At 38.4% G+C, this 22183-nt stretch overlaps 1 protein-coding gene across 5 annotated transcripts in view; it reads left to right on the top strand.

The window, feature by feature from the left end:
- The window catches only part of carmil1 (capping protein regulator and myosin 1 linker 1), a 163127-nt gene that overhangs the window by 54546 nt on the left and 86398 nt on the right, over window positions 1–22183 (top strand). For all 5 annotated transcript variants that reach the window (XM_031903488.1, XM_031903487.1, XM_018094821.2 and 2 more), the window contains exons 3-8: window positions 3936–3986; window positions 13815–13874; window positions 18820–18941; window positions 19707–19804; window positions 19973–20043; window positions 20127–20200. In XM_031903488.1, coding sequence (XP_031759348.1) covers window positions 3936–3986; window positions 13815–13874; window positions 18820–18941; window positions 19707–19804; window positions 19973–20043; window positions 20127–20200 — 476 coding nt within the window. The remainder of the gene's footprint in view (window positions 1–3935; window positions 3987–13814; window positions 13875–18819; window positions 18942–19706; window positions 19805–19972; window positions 20044–20126; window positions 20201–22183) is intronic.

The following is a 22183-nucleotide window of genomic DNA, read 5'->3' as shown; positions in this document are numbered from 1 at the left end:
TGATACCATTTAAATCTTAAACAAAGGTAAGCCATCAAAGCAGCCAGACAGGTGGGGGGGGGCCACACAGAAGGGGGTCGCGGGCCGCCAGTTGGACAGCACTGCTCTATAGCATAAAGTGACCCAGATCAGGGACTTGTCTGTCATATGCATGTTGCACGGCTTAACTCCTCCAGTTACACTGAGCATTAGAATTAATAGCTTATCTGAAAGCAGTTGCATTGTAAGGTGCTTCTGAAAGCACAGAATCTGGCACAATGCACTGAGATGGCTGCCTACACACCAAAAAAAGGAGAAAGGCACAGGTTACATAGCAGATAACAGATAAACAGCATAGATTCCCATTGTTATCTACAGAGTCTATCTGCTATGTAATGATGCATTAAAAAAAAAAACATGAGAAAAACACACAGGTATTAGGCTGCTTTTGAAAGCACAGATGCACTGAAATCACTGCCTACACACCGGCATTACAACTAAAAAAAATACATTTATTGGTTGAAGAATAGAATAGAATAGAATAATGGTAGAATTAATTATTTGCAATGTACACAGTATAATTAAGTAATAAAAATCATGACAGAATCCCTGTTTTTATTCTAGTAAATTAAATTAAAAGTAAAGAAAGGCACATTAAGATTTACAAAGTAATGTAATCAGAGCTAAAACTTTTATTAGATAAAAGTCAGATGGACCTGTTGCTCATTTATATATGAAATCCTTGGTGCTGTAATTGTTCTTGGATTCCTTCCAGTATCAACTTTCAGGCTTTTTACGTTTTCTAGGCATAATCTGCATTTGCTAGTATTTAATAGTTATGTGAAATATTTATAGTTATGTTTTCTAAATTGAATCTGGCAAAAAAACGCAAACCTTTATGTTTCCAAGGGTTCCTTTGGCACACAGTGATCTACTGCAAACACCATATTTCCTGAGGCCATGCTGCACCTGGTGACTCGTGGTGGGGATTTCTGCAGGTCAGACAGGATTACTGGCTCTGCAAAGTACAATGTATGAGAAACACCAGGAAATAAAAAAAACCCTAAAATTATTTATATATAATTTAATTCATACAGGCGTCAAGTGATGCAGGTACCTTGTTAATGCCATGGCTGCAGGTTTGTTTTCATTCTAGATAGTTTCTGTTTTTTTACAGTATATTTATGGTGAAGCTGCCAAATTCAGGAATATACTGCACCTTAAATGCTGGTAGATATATGAGTCGGCATAGGTCCTTCTGCTACTTGGTTGTTACATTGCTAATAAGTGCAATAAGGAAAAATCAAATCTATCACCAGAAACATGACATTTGGCAGCAAAGGGCAAGCAGGCATGGAAAGGTCTGTTTGCAGGTTTTCAACAGGTGCAACTGAAACACAGGAAGTTATTTTACATAAATATGTCTTTTGATTTGAGGGAGGACACACAACTTCCATTTGCAATATGATTTTGAGGATCTTATCTGAATGTATTTTTTCTCTCAAGCACACTCTTTATAACCTTCAGAGCTTGAGAAATGGTTGATGCGGAGAAGAAAGTTACAGAAGTGCAGTAGGGATCCCCTGAATCCAGGATTCGTTTCAGATTCGGCCTTTTTTCAGCAGAATTTCGATTTGGCCGAATCCATGCCTCTTAAAATCATGTCAATTTTTGTCACATAAACACGGAAGTTGCAAATTTTCCACCACGCAATTCACGCTGGGTTCTCTTACTCTTCCTTATCTTAATTTAGTGGTATCCTAATAAATATGCATATATTTGGCCAATTCCTAAATTAGTGAATTTGGTGCATCCCTACCCTCTAGGTTACTGTCTGACTTAGCATTTTAACCATCTCAGTTGCTTTTGGTCTAAGATTTTAATACTTTTTAAAATCTAGTTTTTAACATATATTAAAACATAAAGTTCATCATTCTGCTGAAATAGCTGAATTTGATTTAGTAAAAAATTTGGACTTCATTGAAATGTAAATGTAAAACATAAAAAAAATGTTTTTCTACCAGTTTTACATTTTTTAGTTAAATAAATTTCTATGTAGTAGAATAACTAGAAGATTCTAGACATTACAGGAGAATCTTCTAGCTCCATACTTCTGCGCAAACCTTGTACTTTAGGAACCCCCAACAACTGGAACAGTTGGAACAATGTTGCTATGCTAGAGTTTCTAAATGATAACATTGCTTTAACATAGTGTTTGCTTGCTGAGTTTTTCATTGTCTAAAAAAAATGTGGCATCAAAGAAATGCCCCTTGCCACCCCCATTAGTGAGAATGTTCTCAAGGCAAGCCATACGTGACAAGATATGATTAATCACATTCAATTGATTCTAGGATTTCATTTAGCATAATTCCTATGACAGTGATTTGGTTTTCTATGTGACTATAAACAAATTGTTCTATTTGTTATATAATACAGTAGTTATGCACAATTTTCATATAATAACCTTTATCTAAAGTCCCTTATTTGCTCACAGCACAGCTCGAGGTCTTGCTAGCTAGCTAAACCTTTTGTTCGTAGGAAGATAGTTGGGACTCTTGAAAGTCATATTTTAGTTTCTGTTTTTCCAACAGGAATCACAAAGATCAGTTCTCTATTGGGATGTTCTCACTCTAATTTTATTATATAAACTTCCTTTTTTTCTGCAGTGCCCTGCTAGCACAATAATACAGCTTCCTCTTATGTAATCCCTGCTGTGATGGATTAGGGCAATTTTTCATAATTAAACATGTTTAGCCTTTGTCAGTGGATTAAAAGTTATTTACTTCAAATAGGAAGTGAACAGTGCCATAAATAATCAAGCAGAATACATTTTACCAGACCTTACATTACATTGCATACATAACATTACAGTTTACATTTGGTTACAAGCCCTATTGACTAGTCACTCCGACCAGAGTAAGGGATCAAATGAATAAAGTCGATCTGACTTAATTAAGTACACTTTTCGAAGGGATAGGAGCACTGTTTTCTCTCCTTAGTCAATGAAAATGTTCTTCTCTTTATGTGTTAAAAATAACCTTGCTAGCCCCATAGATGTAAGGGTGCACTAGTAATGTCAGTTGCTGCTGAATTATAGATATATTATAGGGATATTTCTGTAATATGCATCGCCATACTTAAAATCCATTTAAATATTAAATATACCAAATAGGATTGTTTTGTCACCAATAGGGATTCATTCAGCTTAGTTAGGATCAAGTAAAAGGTATTAATACAAATCAAAATAAATAATTTTTAAAAATATGAATTGTTCGCTTAAAATAGAGTCTATGGGACATGGCCTCCCTGTAATTCTGAGCTTTCTTGATGGAGTTCTGGATGGGTTTCTGAATAACAGATTCCATACCATAATGGATTCATACTTCATATCTGTCTGTGCACAGACAGTGCAATATATAGCTTTCTAAAAAATGTACATTTATAAATATCTCACATGAACTAACAGAGTAATAAATAGCAAAATTGAATTTTAATTTGTATATTTTAAAAAACCCAGTCTGTATGACTACCTTGAACTATATTTCAATAAAAATGCACAGAACATGTTCCACTGCTTTGATCTGTGAAACACATTCATTTTCTGTAGTCAGGGCATCTCAGAAGCAGCACTGAGATTACTAACAGGGGGGCTGCTGCAGTGCTGCCACCAAAGTTACTAGGGGCGGAAAAGAGCCCCTGGTTTGCAAACCAGAAACTCTTAACTGCTGTTCTTCATTACATTTTACTATTTAAAACAATGTAGCAGTGGTCAACTACTGTTTTCAGTAGTAGCTTAAGGTTAAAACAAGTTTCAATCAGTTAATATTATATATTTGAAGGTTGTTTAGAAGTAAATGTTTAGAAGTAAAAATTAGGGTTTGTTTATTTCTAGAAAACAAGTCCTAGGTGGTATAAGTAGGAATGTACTTTAAATTCTACTTTCTCATGTTTTGCAGGTTCTTGCATCATGTCGCGCTTTTATCCTGACAGCACGGGTTCCTACAAAGGTATGTATTTGCATCAGTGGGAAAAATATTTACACCAGCACACCCTTACCTCCTCCAGAGAATTACTACTTGGTGCACAGCCTAGAGAGTCGGCACTCTCCACGCAGTCCGGTCAAAATATTTCAGCCAGCACAACAAGTAAAGTGCCTCAGTCAATCTGCATCAGTCAATCTGCACTGGTTTATAGACCCTTTCTGTATTTTGAAGAAATCCAGTATGTTTGAGTTCAGTCAGACACTGAACTATCTGAATAGCAACCTGAGTGGAATCTTACTTGACAAATTTAAAGGAGAAGGAAAGGTAAAAACTAAGTAAGCTTTATCAGAAAGGTCTATGTAAATACAGCCATAAGCACTCACAGAAACGCTGCACTAAGTTCTCTGTCAAAAGAAACGGGATTCCTTGTCTCTTTGTTTTCTTGTGCTAGAGTCTGCGCAGCTCTCTCCTCTCTGCCTTCTCCTGCTCCCCCCTCCCTCAAGAATGCTAAGAACTCTCTCCCCCCCTTAGGAATGTGGATCTAAGACAATCAGCAGGAAGCTTCCTCATAGTCTTACAAACTGCACATGTACAGGGGTTTAGGTCTTGGTGCAGGAGCGAGGCATTATGGGAATTTTCTTTACAGAGCTCAGCGTTTTTTTTTTTTCTTATGAGGCTTCTGATCATCTGAACAGGAGAAATATGGGGAGACTTAAGGGCACTCTTGAGAGAACTGAAGGTATTCCTGCAGCTTGAGATTCTCTTTATTAGCCTTTCCTTCTCCTTTAAAAATAAATAAATAAAAAATGCTGCATCTGTTGAAGGAAAATTGTCATTACATTTGCAATAGAACATTAGCATTTGGTGGATCTTCTTCATTTTATACATCATATAATACAGTATTTAAAATGGTACTGATTTCATTTAAAAAAAAAAACAACAACTATGTCTCTATGTCATCGTTAGTATCAGATTTATTTGGCATCGCTTTTTCTTTTTTTTAACAAACTACTGCTTTTTGGCTTTTAAAACTGCCTGAACTTCCAGGCTCTCTAGACCACTAGGTATTAGTGTGATTTCCTTTTTGTTTAAAGTCAAAGTTCAGGCTATACCACAGCTGGTGTACTTGCTGCTTTCCTTTGGGAAACCCAGGACATAGGGTTTAGGGGGATAACATGTAGATGTTGTTTTAAATTGTGTCGGTGTGCCGTTAAATTGTATTATGTGGCCACCAATGATAAATATGATACTTTTAAAAATGACACTTTTATTGGAGCTCATTATAGGTAATGTTTGATGGTTGCCCCCCAAAAACACAGTAGGATACAGGTAGCCAGTTATAGCTTGCCCTCAAAATACACAGCACGTTCACAAAGCTGCTGGCTGCCTATCTACCAACCAGATTGACTTTTTACAGTGCTGAGAGTGCCACCAACTTCTTACTGAATATATTACTTGAGTTTAATTCAAGGACCCCAGCCTTTTATAAAAAGACTGTTCTATTTTTGCAGTACAGCTGTAGGAAACGCATTATCCAGAAAGTTTAGAATTACAGGCCATCTCCCATAGAGTACATTTTAAGCAAATAATTTAAATGTTTTAATCATTTCCATTTTCTCTGTAATAATAAAACAGTACCTTGTACTTAATCCTAACTAAATTGCATGAACCCATATTGGTTTCAAAACATTGCTTTTGGGTTTATTTCATGTTTACATGTTTTTGGTAGGCTTGAGGCCATTTAATTGCTACCATGTACAGGTATTTTAACCTATTATCCAGAGTGCTCTGGATCTGGGGTTTTCTGGATAAGGGATCTTTTCATAATTTGGATCTCCATGCCTTTAGTCTACTAAAAAATCATTTAAACATCATATAAACCCAATAGGATTGTTTTGTGCTGTTTTATTATTACACAAAAAAGGTATCATTTTAAAACATTTTCTTATAATGGAGTCTATGGGAGATGCCCTTCCAGTTATTCAGAAGTTTCTGAATAACAGGTTTCAGCATAACAGATCCCATATCTGTACATTCTCTCATGTTTGATACAAGACATACTGCTTTTATTGTTGTCTTTTGCTCTGCTATGAATGGTGTAGAAGGGAAAACATAACTGTACTGTATTCTTTTCCCCTGTAACCTACTAAAATGTAACTTTTCAAGATCCAAGGATTAGAAGGATAACCAACTTTACAGATGGGTGGACTTGTGATAGACCAAGGTCCTAGTTGCCTTAAAACATATTTCCATGTGTGGTAGTGCTGAACCTCAATAGCCATTTTCTTCTGAATTGAAGGTGAATTAAACGTCACCCAAAAAAATCATTGTAACATTGCTTTTCTGAGCACTTTTGTGGCATCTTCATGATATTAGCAGTTTTACACTGCTTATTATCATGCTTACTCTGTGTTGTTCTTCATTGTTTTTATTTTTGCTCTCTAGCTTGAACTTAAAAGGCTAAATGAGAGAGGAAGAAAATTATACAGAGCAGTGTCATATTTCAGTGTTTTAGATTAAAAGGTGGATCATTTAGCTCTAGCCATCATACTTCTGTCTCACATAGCACTATATTTTCACATAACAAGTAGTTAAAATCTCTTTCCCTAGTATAAACCTACCTCAACCCCCATTAGGGTAGTTATTTAGGATCCAAATACAAGGAGCAGTATAAATTGTGAAATGGAAGCACCTTACAAAAACACATATGTGTATTCACAGTTGTGGTGAAGCAAATGCTCATTAAAGCTGTTATGCTTTACCCAGTCAAAATGTACATTAATATACTGCTGTGCAATTTTGCTGCTATTCATAGTTCATGCTTGGATGGTTCCTATAATGGGGATATACAGTATATACCTGCCTTTTATTTTGTATTTGCCTACAACATTTCAGAACTATGTTGTCCCCTTTACAAATTAAATTTCTATCTGAAGCAAGCCATGCATAATAATTCATTCAGTGTGAAAGTGCTGCCCATAGATTTTCGTGCAGTGCAATGAATATATGATTCCTTTCGGAGTCATTGTTCATAATTTGTGAAGTTTGACACTGCAGAATGTGAATGATTACCACCGCTTGTTCATCCTAATGCAGGCTGATATACATATTTAGTTTAGCTTTGTGATAAATTGGAAAAGACTGCAGTAAGATGAAATGGGAATGATAAGTTGTTCTTCTTGTCTGACATGTTCGCTAAAATCTTTGTTAAAACTGTGGAATAACACAGTGTTTGTTAGACAATAATACCTCTTTTCCCCAACAAAATAAATACCTGGGCTAGCTACAGATGTATGATGTCAACAACTATGCTTCTTATGACATCAGAATCCAGTGCAAAGACAGAAATATGAGAACACATATAAAAGAAAATGTAGATTGATCAGTGTTTTTAATCTCACCCTCAGAGGTCTCATACAAAAGAGTTCCGGAGTGCAGCTGTTATAAAATATGCATTATAGTATTCTTACCAGTAATATCCAAGATATAAATGCATCCCAAAGTATGTTGCCAGTATCAGTATTACCAAACTATCAATATTTTATTAATGATTTATGAATGAAATGATCATTCAACATCAAAATCTATTTGTGTCTTTGCTTGTCGGTATATTAAAAAACACCTATTAGAAAATGACCTATGACAAAGAACCATTAAAGTTCACATTATGGAGAGCAGTGATTCAAAATGTTTTATTATTATGATTGTACAGCGCTGTGTACCCTTGTGGCGCTTTATAAATAAAGTTATACATACATACAGTGGCTTGCAAAAGTATTTGGCCCCCTTGAACTTTTCCACATTTTGTCACATTACAGCCACAAACATGAATCAATTTTATTGGAATTCCACGTGAAAGACCAATACAAAGTGGGGTACACGTGAGACATGGAACGAAAATCATACATGATTCCAAACATTTTTTATAAATAAATAAGTGCAAAGTGGGGTGTGCATAATTATTCAGCCCCCTGAGTCAATACTTTGTAGAGCCACCTTTTGCTGCAATTACAGCTGCCAGTCTTTTATGGTATGTCTCTACCAGCTTTGCACATCTAGAGACTGAAATCCTTGCCCATTATTCTTTGCAAAACAGCTCCAGCTCAGTCAGATTAGATGGACAGCGTTTGTGAACAGCAGTTTTCAGATCTTGCCACAGATTCTCGATTGGATTTAGATCTGGACTTTGACTGGGCCGTTCTAACACATGGATATGTTTTGTTTTAAACCATTCCATTGTTGCCCTGGCTTTTTGTTTAGGGTCGTTGTCCTGCTGGAAGGTGAACCTCCGCCCCAGTCTCAAGTCTTTTGCAGACTCCAAGAGGTTTTCTTCCAAGATTGCCCTGTATTTGGCTCCATCCATCTTCCCATCAACTCTGACCAGCTTCCCTGTCCCTGCTGAAGAGAAGCACCCCCAGAGCATTATGCTGCCACCACCATATTTGACAGTGGGGATGGTATGTTCAGAGTGATGTGCAGTGTTAGTTTTCCGCCACATATAGCGTTTTGCATTTTGGCCAAAAAGTTCCATTTTGGTCTCATCTGACCAGAGCACCTTCTTCCACATGTTTGCTGTGTCCCCCACATGGCTTGTGGCAAACTGCAAACGGGACTTCTTATGGTTTTCTGTTAACAATGGCTTTCTTCTTGCCACTCTTCCATAAAGGCCAACTTTGTGCAGTGCACGACTAATAGTTGTCCTATGGACAGATTCCCCCACCTGAGCTGTAGATCTCTGCAGCTCGTCCAGAGTCACCATGGGCCTCTTGGCTGCATTTCTGATCAGCGCTCTCCTTGTTCGGCCTGTGAGTTTAGGTGGACGGCCTTGTCTTGGTAGGTTTACAGTTGTGCCATACTCCTTCCATTTCTGAATGATCGCTTGAACAGTGCTCCGTGGGATGTTCAAGGCTTTGGAAATCTTTTTGTAGCCTAAGCCTGCTTTAAATTTCTCAATAACTTTATCCCTGACCTGTCTGGTGTGTTCTTTGAACTTCATGGTGTTGTTGCTCCCAATATTCTCTTAGACAACCTCTGAGGCAGTCACAGAGCAGCTGTATTTGTACTGACATTAGATTACACACAGGTGCACTCTATTTAGTCATTAGCACTCATCAGGCAATGTCTATGGGCAACTGACTGCACTCAGACCAAAGGGGGCTGAATAATTACGCACACCCCACTTTGCAGTTATTTATTTGTAAAAAATGTTTGGAATCATGTATGATTTTCGTTCCACTTCTCACGTGTACACCACTTTGTATTGGTCTTTCATGTGGAATTCCAATAAAATTGATTCATGTTTGTGGCTGTAATGTGACAAAATGTGGAAAAGTTCAAGGGGGCCGAATACTTTTGCAAGCCACTGTACATACATACATACATACATATTGGGATGCACCAAACTCATAGTTTTTGCATTTGGCTTTTGGATTTTGCTTCTGAAAAAAATTCAGCCAAATACCAAATTGAAACTTAACCCTAGTTTACTTATTCAAATTTAAGGAAATACAATCCATCAATTTTTAATAAAAATGTGTGATTTATATGCTTTGCTAGGATGAGGATCCCAAATTTGCAAATGAATTGCAAAACTGGGTCTTATCTTAGCAGAAGAAAAAAAAGGGGAAATTATTTTTCTTAAAAAAGACTGTGATTTTGAAGTGTCTCTCAATAGCAATGCTACTTTAAAGGGGAACTAACCAATTAAATAATCAGTGCTTCTTATCTTTGTATGGAAACTTACTGGAAATGAGCGTGTACATGTTTACATGTGACACGTGACTTATTTGCCTTAAATAAAGGGACTCTAAAACCAAAAAAATTATTCATCTTAGTTTTCTTAAAGTGGTCCTTTGAGCACTATTGAAGTTTACATTAATTTTGTGTTTTAATGGTTTCTGAGATATTTGCAGTTTTAGGCAGTGTTGTGTTTAGGTCATTATGCCTCACCCCCCCCCCCCCCCCCCCCCCCCCAGTTCTGCCATTGGATTTAGACAGCAAGTGTAGGGACCCATAGGGTTAAACTTCCTCATTTCTGCTGTAGCTAGGCAAAGACCCATGTATCAGTCTGCAGTTATGCACCTGTACCTTATTGGTTTATTTGGGTTGACCACACCTCTTACACTCCAATATAGTGGGAGGGTGTGTCTTCCTCTTTGACTGCCTCTGTGTCTCAGGTGAAGGTCCACTGAGCCTGGTATAAGAATAGGCCCCAGTAAAGCCATTATTGCCCTAGAGCCACCATTTGCTCTAGAGAAGTCGGGGACAGGGACCCTGTGAACGAGGACCAGTTAGATAGTTACTCTTGTCAAGCACTTTCTAGGAAAGTGAGATAGAGAGGGAAGGAAGCAAGAGCAGTTTCGGCTCCACCAAGGAAAGCCGCTGGAAGTACTCTTCCATACAGGCACTGTTGCCTCAGCATAGGGCCACGGTTAAGACATAGGAGGCAGTACCTAAACCCTGATCCACAGTCGGCTGTAGGACTCTTAAAGCTAGAGGTATTCAACCTGAGGACTGAGGTATCTATCCAGAATGCTTCCATAGGGGTGCCAAGCTGACCAGGTGCATTTACCCTGCCCAGACAAAGGAGGTGGGATATACTGGTGTGCATCCTCTCTTTGCTGTCCTCAGGGAGTACTATCATATAACATCTGTATGTGAGTATATTGCAATAACCCTGCACATTGATTGTCTTTAACCAGTTCTATTGTTCAACTGCAAGAACCTTCTGGCATCCATCTTTACTAAATCTTTACTGCACACAGCTACAGTGAGTTGTAGTTATACCACATCCTAGCTCAGCAGGTCACTTCCATATAGCAAAGGCCTATCCTGAAGGATTGAGTCGCATGTACCCCATGCTCTAAACCAGTGCAGTCCAACTTCTGCGGTGCCGAGGGCCGGAAGTTCTCGCGCATACATGGTGGAGGGCCGCTAATGGAAGACACTCCCCCTTTTAAACCACACCCACTTCAAACCACACCCATTTTATCACAATGGTGGTAGTGCAGCAAAAACCCAAATGCTTGGTCCTCACTGCAGGGATATCAACCATCATTCATATTTGAAAGAATTATATTATGTCATATTAAGACACACCCTAAAATCCATATGACTTCTCCTCCCCTGTGGATAGTACAGCAACCCCCAGTACATAATTACACACCTTAGGGACCATTTACTGGCTATTTCCAACTGCTAACAAACTCCCAGAACAAACCCCTGCCAGGTTCACCCCCACAGGCAGCATAGGGTAGCACTCTGCCTGCCCTACGCTACCTGTGTACCATACTCTTCCTGCCCCATGATGCCTGTGTCTGCCATATGCTGCCTGTGTGTGCCATACTCTTCCTGCCCTATGATGCCTGTGTCTGCCATATGCTGCCTCTGTGTGCCATACTCTGCCCTACCCTGCCTGTGTGTGCCATACTCTGCCCTACCCTGCCTGTGTGTGCCATACTCTGCCTGCCATATGCTGCCTGTGTGTGACATACTCTGCCCTACCCTGCCTGTGTGCCATACTCTACCTGCCATATGCTGCCTGTGTGTGCCATAGTCTGCCCTACCCTGCCTGTGTGTGCATACTCTGCCCTACCCTGCCTGTGTGTTCAATACCCTCCCTGTCCTATGCTGCCTGTTTGTGCCATACCCTCCCTGCCCCATGCTGCCTATGTGCCATACTCTGCCTACCCTATGCTGCCTGTGTGTGCCATACCCTCCCTGTCCTATGCTGCCTATGTACCAAACTCTGCCTACTCTATGCTGCCTACACACAGGCCTGAGGTGTGAACAGGAGAACAATATGGGTGATTACAGTCTGAGCCTGAGGTGTGAACACTGCAGGGGGTAAACAATGCATAGATTAAAAGGTGTGAACAGTACAGGGGATTACATGTTTAAACAATACAGAGGGATTACAGCCTGAATCTGAGGTGAGAACCATGCAGGGGGCCAGTTAATCTCAATACTGATACCATTTAAAGCTTATACAAGGGTAAACCATCAAAGCAGCTAGACAGGTGGGGGGCCACACAGAGGGGGGTCGCGGGCCGCCAGTTGGACAGCACTGCTCTAAACCTATTATAGCCTGGGTTTGACTGTTTTACAGCCAAATAGGGGTTACACAAATATCCAATGGCAGCTGGTACGATTTTTTTTCTCAAAATATACTTTACTGTATAGACACCCAAGGCCCCCCTAAAGCTGGGTTTTAGTTTGGGTTTTAAGCTGTTTAAGACTTCCAATACCAAGATTTTGGCTCAACCGCTCTTTCGAAGGTCAGAGCATCAGTGACCCTATCCATACATGGACTGTATAGTCCCTTAACCCTGGGATACTGAAAAGCCAGAAGCTAGTAGTAGTTTTAGACTGCTAAGGCTACAGTGGATATAAAAAGTCTACACACCCCTGATAAAAATGTCAGGTTCCTGTGCTGTACAAAAATGAGACAAAGATAAATAATTTCAGAACTTTTTCCACCTTTAATGTGACCTATAAACTGTACCACTTAATTGAAAAACAAACTGAAATCTTTTAGGCGGAGGGAAGAAAACCAAAAAAACTAAAATAATGTGGTTGCATAAGTGTGCACACCCTTAAACTAATACTTTGTTGAAGCACCTTTTGATTTTATTACAGCACTCAGTCTTTTTGGGTATGAGTCTATCAGCATGGCATATTTTGACTTTGCAAGATTTGCCCACTCTTCTTTGCAGAAACACTCCAAATCTGTCAGACTGTGAGGGCATCTCCTGTGCACAGCCCTCTTCAGATCACCCCACAGATTTTCAATCGGATTCAGGTCTGGGCTTGGCTGGGCCATTTCAAAACTTTAATCTTCTTCCGGTGAAGCCATTCCTCTGTTGATTTGGATGAATGCTTTGGGTCGATGTCATGCTGAAAGATGAAGTTTCTCCTCATGTTCAGCTTTCTAGCAGAAGCCTGAAGGTTTTGTGCCAGTATTGACTGGTATTTGGAACTGTTCATAATTCCCTCTATCTTAACTAAGGCCCCAGTTCCAGCTGAAGAAAAACAGCCCCAAAGCTTGATGCTGCCACCACCATGCTTCACTGTGGGTATGGTGTTCTTTTGGTGATGTGTAGTATTGTTTTTGCGCCAAACATAACACCTTTTCCCACATGGTTTTGGGAGACTTCAGATATGTTTTTGCAAAATGTAGCCTGGTTTGGATGTTTTTCTTCGTAAGAAAAGGCTTTCGTCTTGCCACTCTACCCCATAGCCCAGACATATGAAGAATACGGAGTTTGTTGTCAAATGTACCACACAGCCAGTACTTGCCAGATATTCCTGCAGCTTCTTTAATGTTGCTGTAGGCCTCTTGGTAGCCTCCCTGACCAGTTTTCTTTTCGTCTTTTCATCAATTTTGGAGGGATGTCCAGTTCCTGGTAATGTCAATGTTGTGCCATATTTTCTCCACTTGATGATGACTGTCTTCACTGTGTTCCATGGTGTATCTAATGCCTTGGAAATTCTTTTGTACCCTTCTCCTGACTGATATCTTTTAACAATGAGATCCCTCTGATGCTTTGCATACAATGTGATTTCCTGAATTTTTTGTGAATTTCAGACCCCTCCATGATTTCTAAGTGGGAGAACTTGCAAAATCACAGGGTGTTCAGATACTTATGTTCCTCAATACGCAGTATGAATTTTGTTAACTATCTCTCTCTATATATATATATATATATATATATTGCAAGGAGATGGAGCTAGGTAACACAATTTATCCAAGAAATGTACAGCCTGTTATGGCTTGTTTACTGTAGCATTTTTTTGATGACGTTCTGTATATTTGCATATTTTCAACATCAAACTGTGTTTTTCTTTTAACAGCTTGAACTAACCTTCAGTTATTTGGAAATTCAAGGGATGATTTGCAGTAAACCTGGCCATGTAAGTATTTGCTTCCCAAATTAATTGGCTTTTGGTTCATGAAGAAATGAATGACTACTTCAGTACTAAGTGGCATACTCTTTGTGTAGCCTGACAGGCAGTTTTAAGCTTTGGGCAATTATAGATAATTGGAATGGTTCGATACTGTGTGAGTAGAGTTTCTTGTTGCAGTAGAATCATTGTGAGTCGGGCTGTCTTTTCTGACATAGAAAGTGCGAAATTGGGGATGCCTGGCATAATAAAACATGCTGCTTCCTTTTCTGTTTGTGCTGACTATATTCATTTTTAAATGGATCATCACTCACATGTTACCTTTAAGGTTTTTAAACACAGTTAAATAAGCATTCCCACCCCATTGGGAGCACGTGTTGTACATTCTTGTTTAGCTTGCATTTACGGCACTTTGCTGAACTGCCAAGCAGTAGTGCATGTTGTGTCTCACCTGTAGATGTATAAAACCTGACATATATAAACATGTTTTAATGGATTTCTAAGTCCCTGTTATATATTCTAGTAACATGGAAATCTGTAACCTTTGTCTCCAGACCCCACTGACCTCCAGTTCTACTTAACTAATTGCTGCCCCCTGTTACCCCATTTTACTTGACTGTGTTAAATCTGGTTCTGTGTGCACGGTTTGGTTTCTATTCCCATTGCTTTTCATCTGAAATATACTTATTAACCTATGAATGGTAACTTAAAACTGAATTATGCGTGCGTCGTATATGTGAATCTAACCGTATGCAGTATTTGCTCCTGTCTTTTTCTCCAAACTGCTATCTAGTATTTCTCTGTAGGAGTAAACAATGTATAGGATGATAATGCTAATGTATGCAAATCTCGCTCAGTTCTCTTGCCTTCAAACATAAAACAACATTTTATATATTCGCCTCCAACAAAATTATTTTATTTTGAGACTATTCCCTAATGTGTTGATTTGCTAGACCAGCTGCCATAATGACTGACAGGAAGAATAAGCCCATTTATAGTACGTCATTCTAGAACTCTTGAGATGATTATTTGTTGCTGTCTGTTTGATCCCATGACACAGCTCTCTTTCCTTCTGTTTTCTGTCCTTCTGTTTTCTTTTTGCACATTCTAGCAAGATAACTTGAGAGAAATGTAAATGTTTAAGCAGTATTTTGTGGACAGAAATTGTTTACAAGAAAAACTTTTATTTAAGAGACTTTTTTTATTATGCATTTTGGGGCAGTTTTCTAAATAAAGGATTGGCATTATTGCCACAGATTACTCATTTTTCAACATTCAGTCACATGGAAGCCCTGCCTTGTAGGAATGCACTAAAATCTATGACATTGTACTGAATCACTAACCTTTAATACAAGCACTTATGCAATGCTAATTCCGTTGCACTTTGTACTGCTTTGCATCAACTAATAAAAATGCTAAATGCAAACAAAGGTGAGGTAGCATGTAATGGAGTTCTAAGATTGCCACTGTCCTCAAAACTAAGAACACCAATCTCTGGTATATAGACCCTATACAGGGGTCAGTACACTTTATTGCCAGTGGGAAAGCATTGGGGGGAGATTTTTTTTGGCTACTATAGCCCAGATTTAACTGCAGGCAACAAATTTGGCCGTGTGCCATTAGCCACAGGCTTACCAACAGGGCCTGATTAGTCTCAGCTGCCTAATCTGTAGGATTAAAAGCCCTTGCTGGTCAGTCTGGACGACAGTGGTAAACAAGACACTCTGAGAACTTTGGTTATGTATACTCTGCTATTACCTACCTTAAATAAGATGTGGAGGGGACCATTATGTATTCCATTATGCCCCTTTAAAAAGGAACTGAACTCTAGCCCATCATCAGCCTCCTCCACTTCCCCGCTCCAAGCTCCAATCCTGTAGCATATGTTCAGTTCAAAAGATTCCCTGTGTGTCGACCGGCCATAAATCTGCAGAGCTGCACAGCAGAACTCAAAGGCACCATTTCCCCGTCTTCTGTTCCTCCTCTGTTAGACCATCAGTACAGATCTTGCAGAAGCATGTGCTGTCGAATGTAGGTCCTGAATCAGCTTTGACTGCACATGCTTCCACAAGATCTGTATCAGAGAACTGACAAAAGATGATCGCAAGACAGGTGATCATGGCGCCTTTGAACTCTGCTGCCATAAATCTGCAGATTTATGGCAGGTCGGCACACAGGGGAAGTTTTGAACAGAATAGATGTTGTGGGGTGGGAGCTTGGAACGGGGTGGGGATGGCTAAATTTATTTTGCCTGTACCGCAACAGGCTAAAATGAAAGCCACTTTTTCTTTAAGAGACTTGCCATTGTGACTAGTACTCTACAGGGACCTTCTATACCTAAACATTAGGAAAATATATCCAATACCTGTATTTCTAGAGGTGTGTAATGCAATTGCACATACTGGTTCTTCACGTAACATGTTTTATCTTCTCGAAAATAAAGAACATTTTCATCAGCATAGTCAATATGGCTTTTTTTGCTCTGGGCTATTGTAATCCTGATGTGACTGTGTTCTTTCCTAATTGGTATCACCTAAAAAGTGCTGTAAAAAATATTTTGGCTTTCATAGCTTATATAAAAAAAAGTGCTCAATATGTTTCTAACACAATTTTTTTATTGAATTTTGAAGTAAATGCTCCCATGTGACTATCTTTGTGACCTACAACTAAGCAAATTAACCCCTACTGAAGGCACCAAACGTTTATACTCAAATGTTCACAAGAAACACAGGTTAGCATTATTGTAGATGATGAAGGTTTAGCGATAAACCTTCATCATCTACTCTCAGAGTGAGAAATGTATATCCTAGGGATGAATGTTACTTTAATAAAGATGTATTATGACTAAAAAAATTAAAAACAACTGAAACATTGGTATACCTATGTTTTGCCATCTGTAAAATTATAAGAATATACCGTCTCATTTACTATCATGTTCTTTGCAATCTACTGCTCATACTGAGCTTAGGAATGTGCGAATGCCTTTTATGATATTAAAAATGACAGAACAGATCTTAATAATGAATCCAGTGATTTAAACAGTGGAGAGTTGTGCAAACGGTACAAAAGAAGTGGATTTTCCTTTGCAGCTTAGCATTATTGTAGATGATGGAGGTTTAGCAATAATATATAGTGGATAAAACTATATATAAAAATTATCTCATTCCTAAATTGAATCTTATCAAAAATATTGCCTTGTGAAATATAAGCTAGCTTTGAGACCCCAAGCTCTCAGCGTAAGAAATGTATATCCTAGGGATGAATGATACTTTCATAAAGATGTATTATGACTAAAAAAGTAAAAACAAGCAGTGTTGTTAGGTTAACCTCTAACAGTGCCATAGAAATTTAAACTTATTTAGATTACACATAGAAAATGCAGTACATAAATGCAGAAAGGTCAACGTAGATCTGTTTAGATCCAGGTGTGTCTTGGGCATGCCTATTCCACACCACAGCCTTTTCCATCCTGCCCAGGCCACAGTGCTCCCATTGATTCAGGTGACTACTGCATTTCAGTGGCGGAGGTAAGCTGAGATTCAGGTGAAAATTACAGACAGACTGGCTGCCTTCTGTGGGTGGTCAGATAACAGGATTTAAACTAGAAAGGGAAGTTTGAGAACAAACTTCATGTTGGGTTGAAAAATGTGAAGTCACTGAATGAAATCAGATCTGTTGGTGGCTCCGCCCCCTTTTTGTAGCCTGGAACTAGCTCTGCAAACTTTGGGGACCTTAGTATTAATATTTAAAGAATGGCAGTAGTTTAAATTTAAACATATGAAGTCTATAGGTGATATCTGATTGGCGGGTGATGGCTCCGCCCACTTTTTCTATCCTTGAACCGCAGTTACTTGATGCCTAACCCTGCAATGTTTAGGGACCCTGGTGTTAATACTGTGAGAATGGCAGCAGATTGAATTTCTGCTAAGTCAAGGTTAAATCTGATTAGCTGTTCACAGCTCTGCCCACTTTTGAGCATCCAACAATCATCATATTTTCATTCAGGCTGACTCCATGACTATGTGATTCAAGTTTGGTGAGTGAAGCCTCAAAGCTTATAAGATTGGCAGCAGTTTCAATTTCCCCATAAAAGTCACTGGTTGAAATTTGGTTGGTTGTTGTTGGCCCCTCCCACTTTGGGGTCACCCAACAAATGTAGCTGTTTCATTCGGGGTGACCCCATAATTATGTTATTCAAATTTGGGGGGTGTAGATTTAAAGCTCTAAGTGTGGCAGCAGTTTGAAAATCTTCCCTTTCAAAGTCAATGGAAGCATTGGGGTGTTCGGAGCGGTGCTACGGGGGGAAGGATCGCTTTGAAAAGCACAAGCAACCTGCTCCATTACAGGGCAAAGAAGTGTGGAGAGTTTGGGTGTTGTACCCCTAAAACTGTAGGAGTAGCGTTTAGAAAATGGGGGGGGGCGCTAAGAATAAGAAGAAAAAGCGTAAGAATAAGCTGAAGTCGAAGAACAGTATGTTGGGGTTTTCAACCCAACCCATTAAGTTGATATGGCTATACATCCCTCAAGTCTCATTTTTTGTAATGAGACTTTTGTGAAGAAAGAGTGATCTAAGGCTACACCTTACAGTTTAGGCTTAGTAATCACCAGACCAAACTTTACTGGTAGATCGTGCTGTAGCTATTGGTCAGGACCAGTTTCGTTAGAGTGTATCCAGATAGCATGGTTGCAGCATACCTTTACATATGCCTTACTCATACAGATTGTAAGCTCTACGGGGCAAGGACCTCCATCCTCTTGTGTCTTTGACTCTTATCTTATTGCAACTGTAGCTTTTATTTATTTGTGTTTATTGTAATACTTTGTATTTGTCTATTATCTTAATAACCTCTGTTTGTATTAATGTATTCTACTGTACAGCGCTGCGTACATAAGTAGCGCTTTATAAATAAAGATAAACATACATACATACTCTTTTCTTAAACATGTCTTGCAGCTGATGGTTGAAACTGAGAAATGCAACTTGTCGATGAAGATGTCTTCCTCAGAAGATGTTAATGAAGTAGTAGCCCATATAGGCACATGTCTACGAAAGATATTTCCAGGATTGTCGCCAGTGTAAGAAAAATAAATAAATTGTAAAACTAGGGTTGCTGCAAAAAAAAAAGTTTGTGTTTGTGAACATATTATTCAGATGTATTCAGAATGTATTATAAATTAGAACAGTTGACATTCAGTGACACCCCTCCTAAAGCTGCTCTAGAGATACGTGAGAACATGAAAAATTAAGCATCTTTATTAGGAAAAATGGACATAAGTTAGTTACTAGAACACCAGCCTAATAATTAAAGCTATTAACACCTTAGGCAGCATATTTATCTCTGAAATGTAGACCACATAGGCAACAGCATCCACTTGGACACAAGATACTTAGGAGATTAAACGCCCCCTGATTAATCTCCTCTAGCGGGTCAACTAATCTTAAATGCTTTCCCACCGGTGAGAATGTAAATCACCGGTAGGAGAACATATGTGCACTTCAGCTTTCCAAAGTCACCCACAGTTGCCTTGTGTGGAAACTTCGGAGGACTTCAGAAATCCAAAGCAAAGCTCATGTTTTCCTAACGGCAATTTACATACTCGCTGGTAGGAAAACGTTCAAGGAAATTAGCTGCCACCGCTAGAGGAGATTAATCGTGGGGAAATTTAATATCATGTTCTTTGCAATCTACTGCTCAAACTGAGTTTAGGAATGTGTGAATGCCTTTTATGATATTAATAATGACAGATCAGATCTTAATAATGTATCCAGTAACGATTTAAACAGTGGAGAGTTCTGCAAACAGTAGAAAAATAGTGGATTTTCCTTTGCATTTATTTCAGAAAAATTATAAAGAAGGTAACCATGGAACCACCAGACAGACTAGCAAATCTGCAGGCTCTGTGGGACAGCCAGACTGTGACAGAAGTAGGCCCGTGTGGTATGTAACTAGACTGTTGGAATGGCAATTCAGTAATAATGGAAAAGTTAAGTGTATAGATGGATTTAAAATAAAATGCAGGCAAATGTTCCCTTAGCCTGTCTGAATAGCATACCTGTAGGATTCAATAAAACATACCAATTATAGCTCTGTCATTTTTCCCATTAGGAGGGTTTTCCCAGATGTATGCTTGTGTCTGTGACTGGCTAGGGTTGCCGTACAGAGAAGAAGTGCAGTGGGTAAGCATAATACTTTCAAGGTGTCAAGAATGGCTTTCCTATCCACAAACCACCAAATTACATTTTCTTCCTTATATCTATAGGATGTGGACACAATATATTTAACACAAGATACCAGGGAGTTAAACTTGCAAGACTTCAGCCATCTCGATCACAGGTAAAAATCATCTTAACCTCTCTTTTTTTCAAATGATTAAAATAATACACTAACTACTATGTAATATGTAATAAATGACACTAAGGCATCCATTTACAGGTGCGAAAGACAGCTATAATGAAAAATGCAAGCGCAGGTTTACTAAAGTTCGAGCACTTTTGTCATTGCAAATTTTCTGGCACACATAAATATTATCGCCTGTTATCGCATTCATGCTACGTAAGTTGTCTGGCAAGGTTTACTAAAGCTTATTGCCATAATTGTCACCAAATATAGACAAAATTGTCGCCAATTTTTATCACCATATCATTATAAAGTCAGTTTTTAAACATGAGCAGCAAAAATTAGTGATTGCACTGGGGAATAACTGCTACTCATGTTTAAAAACTGACTTGTAATGCTCCCACTATACCGTTTCTGCCTTTGTTTCTCATAATGCCACACTCCAGGTGGTGATAAAAATTGGCGACAATTTTATACTTATAAATGTAATATTATTGAATTAATATAATGTGAAAATAATTGATTCCTAAATTACTTTATTGGCCTTAAGTATATTTAATAATACATTTATAAATTGCTAATAAATACTATTTTATAAAATTTATTCATGAATGTGGCCATTGGCAGTGGGAAAAAAAATATCTGTAAGATTTATAGCAGATAATGCAGTTAACCTAAATGAGCGCCAAAAAACTCTCAACTCCCCCCCAAAAAATGCAGAAACTAACAGCTATGCTTGAGTAAATATCACCACTCATTGCAAGACAAATCTGTCTCATTGTACTTTAGTAAACATGGGAGCAGCATTAATTTTGTTGCAATAATTGCAACAATTTTTACGAACTTTAGAAAACAGACGCTTAAGTTTGCCCAGTAGCGGTAAACTATAGCAACCAATAAGATGCTTGCTTTTAAACAGGTAACCAGTAAATTCTGCCTGCTATGGGTTTTTGCTCCTTGGCAAACTTAGTGCTTTTTATTACCTAACCCCATAACTGGGTAATATAATAAAAGTGGCAAAGCTTTCACGTGATTTAGTAACCCATAGCCAACAATCATTCTATTTTTCTGTTATTTAAAAATCAGCAATTGTTATTATTTCTTGGGCTGATTTTATATTCTGTTCTTCCGAGCTATTGCCTATGCATGCTTTAACATAAACAGTTCGACTGACTATTAGAAGAAATCAAAAGCCACTGCTAATTTCAGTACAAACCCAGTACAAATTTGTTTTTTTTTCTGTATTGTGATTTTAATTAGAGCTGAGAGCTCCAGGGGCAATTCCAACTGTTTAGTAGTAGTGAGATTCGCATCACACAGCTATAATGTTGCATATTTTTTCTTGAAACCAGGTAATTGAATATGTCCATGTATGTAAACTAATTAGTGGAGCAAGGCCATACACTTCACTGTATGCACAGCAAGTTATCTTCTATGTTAGTAATATCTTTAAAAGGGAGGTAAAAACCACACTAGTCAAGGTTGTATCAGCCTGATTAATATTATTAACAAATACATATAAAGCATCATCATATTCTATAGTGCTGTACAACCGAACGGTATGTGTATGCATCACACATAAAACTTGCATCCAAAACTGACTGATAGAATATTTACAGCACAGTTAACTTGGTTCATACTTATTCCAAACCAGAAGAAATAAAGTACAATTTATATTGCGCGAATCGTAGTGTAGTTCATAATTCTGCAATGCATTCTTAAGCCAGAGAAAAAAACAGCATGTAAACACATTGGGTGCTTATAGATTTCTAAATATTACTTTGCCTGTTAAATGATAATATAACCAAGACTTGTGATGTGATGAAATGTTCATATCTAGTGTTACTATGTTTTGTGCATTTGGCAGTATTTGTGTGTTTTTACCTAATTAGGAAAAGCTATGTTGCTTTCATTTCCTCTTAACGCCAGTCACAAACTCCCATTCTGGTGAACCTCATTCAGTTAAGGATATTTGTATGC

The sequence above is a fragment of the Xenopus tropicalis genome, chromosome 6 (genome assembly GCF_000004195.4).
Source record: "Xenopus tropicalis strain Nigerian chromosome 6, UCB_Xtro_10.0, whole genome shotgun sequence".
Lineage (NCBI taxonomy): Eukaryota > Metazoa > Chordata > Amphibia > Anura > Pipidae > Xenopus > Xenopus tropicalis.
Note: the sequence above shows the minus strand (reverse complement) of the source record. Positions and strands in the feature narration are given on the sequence as shown.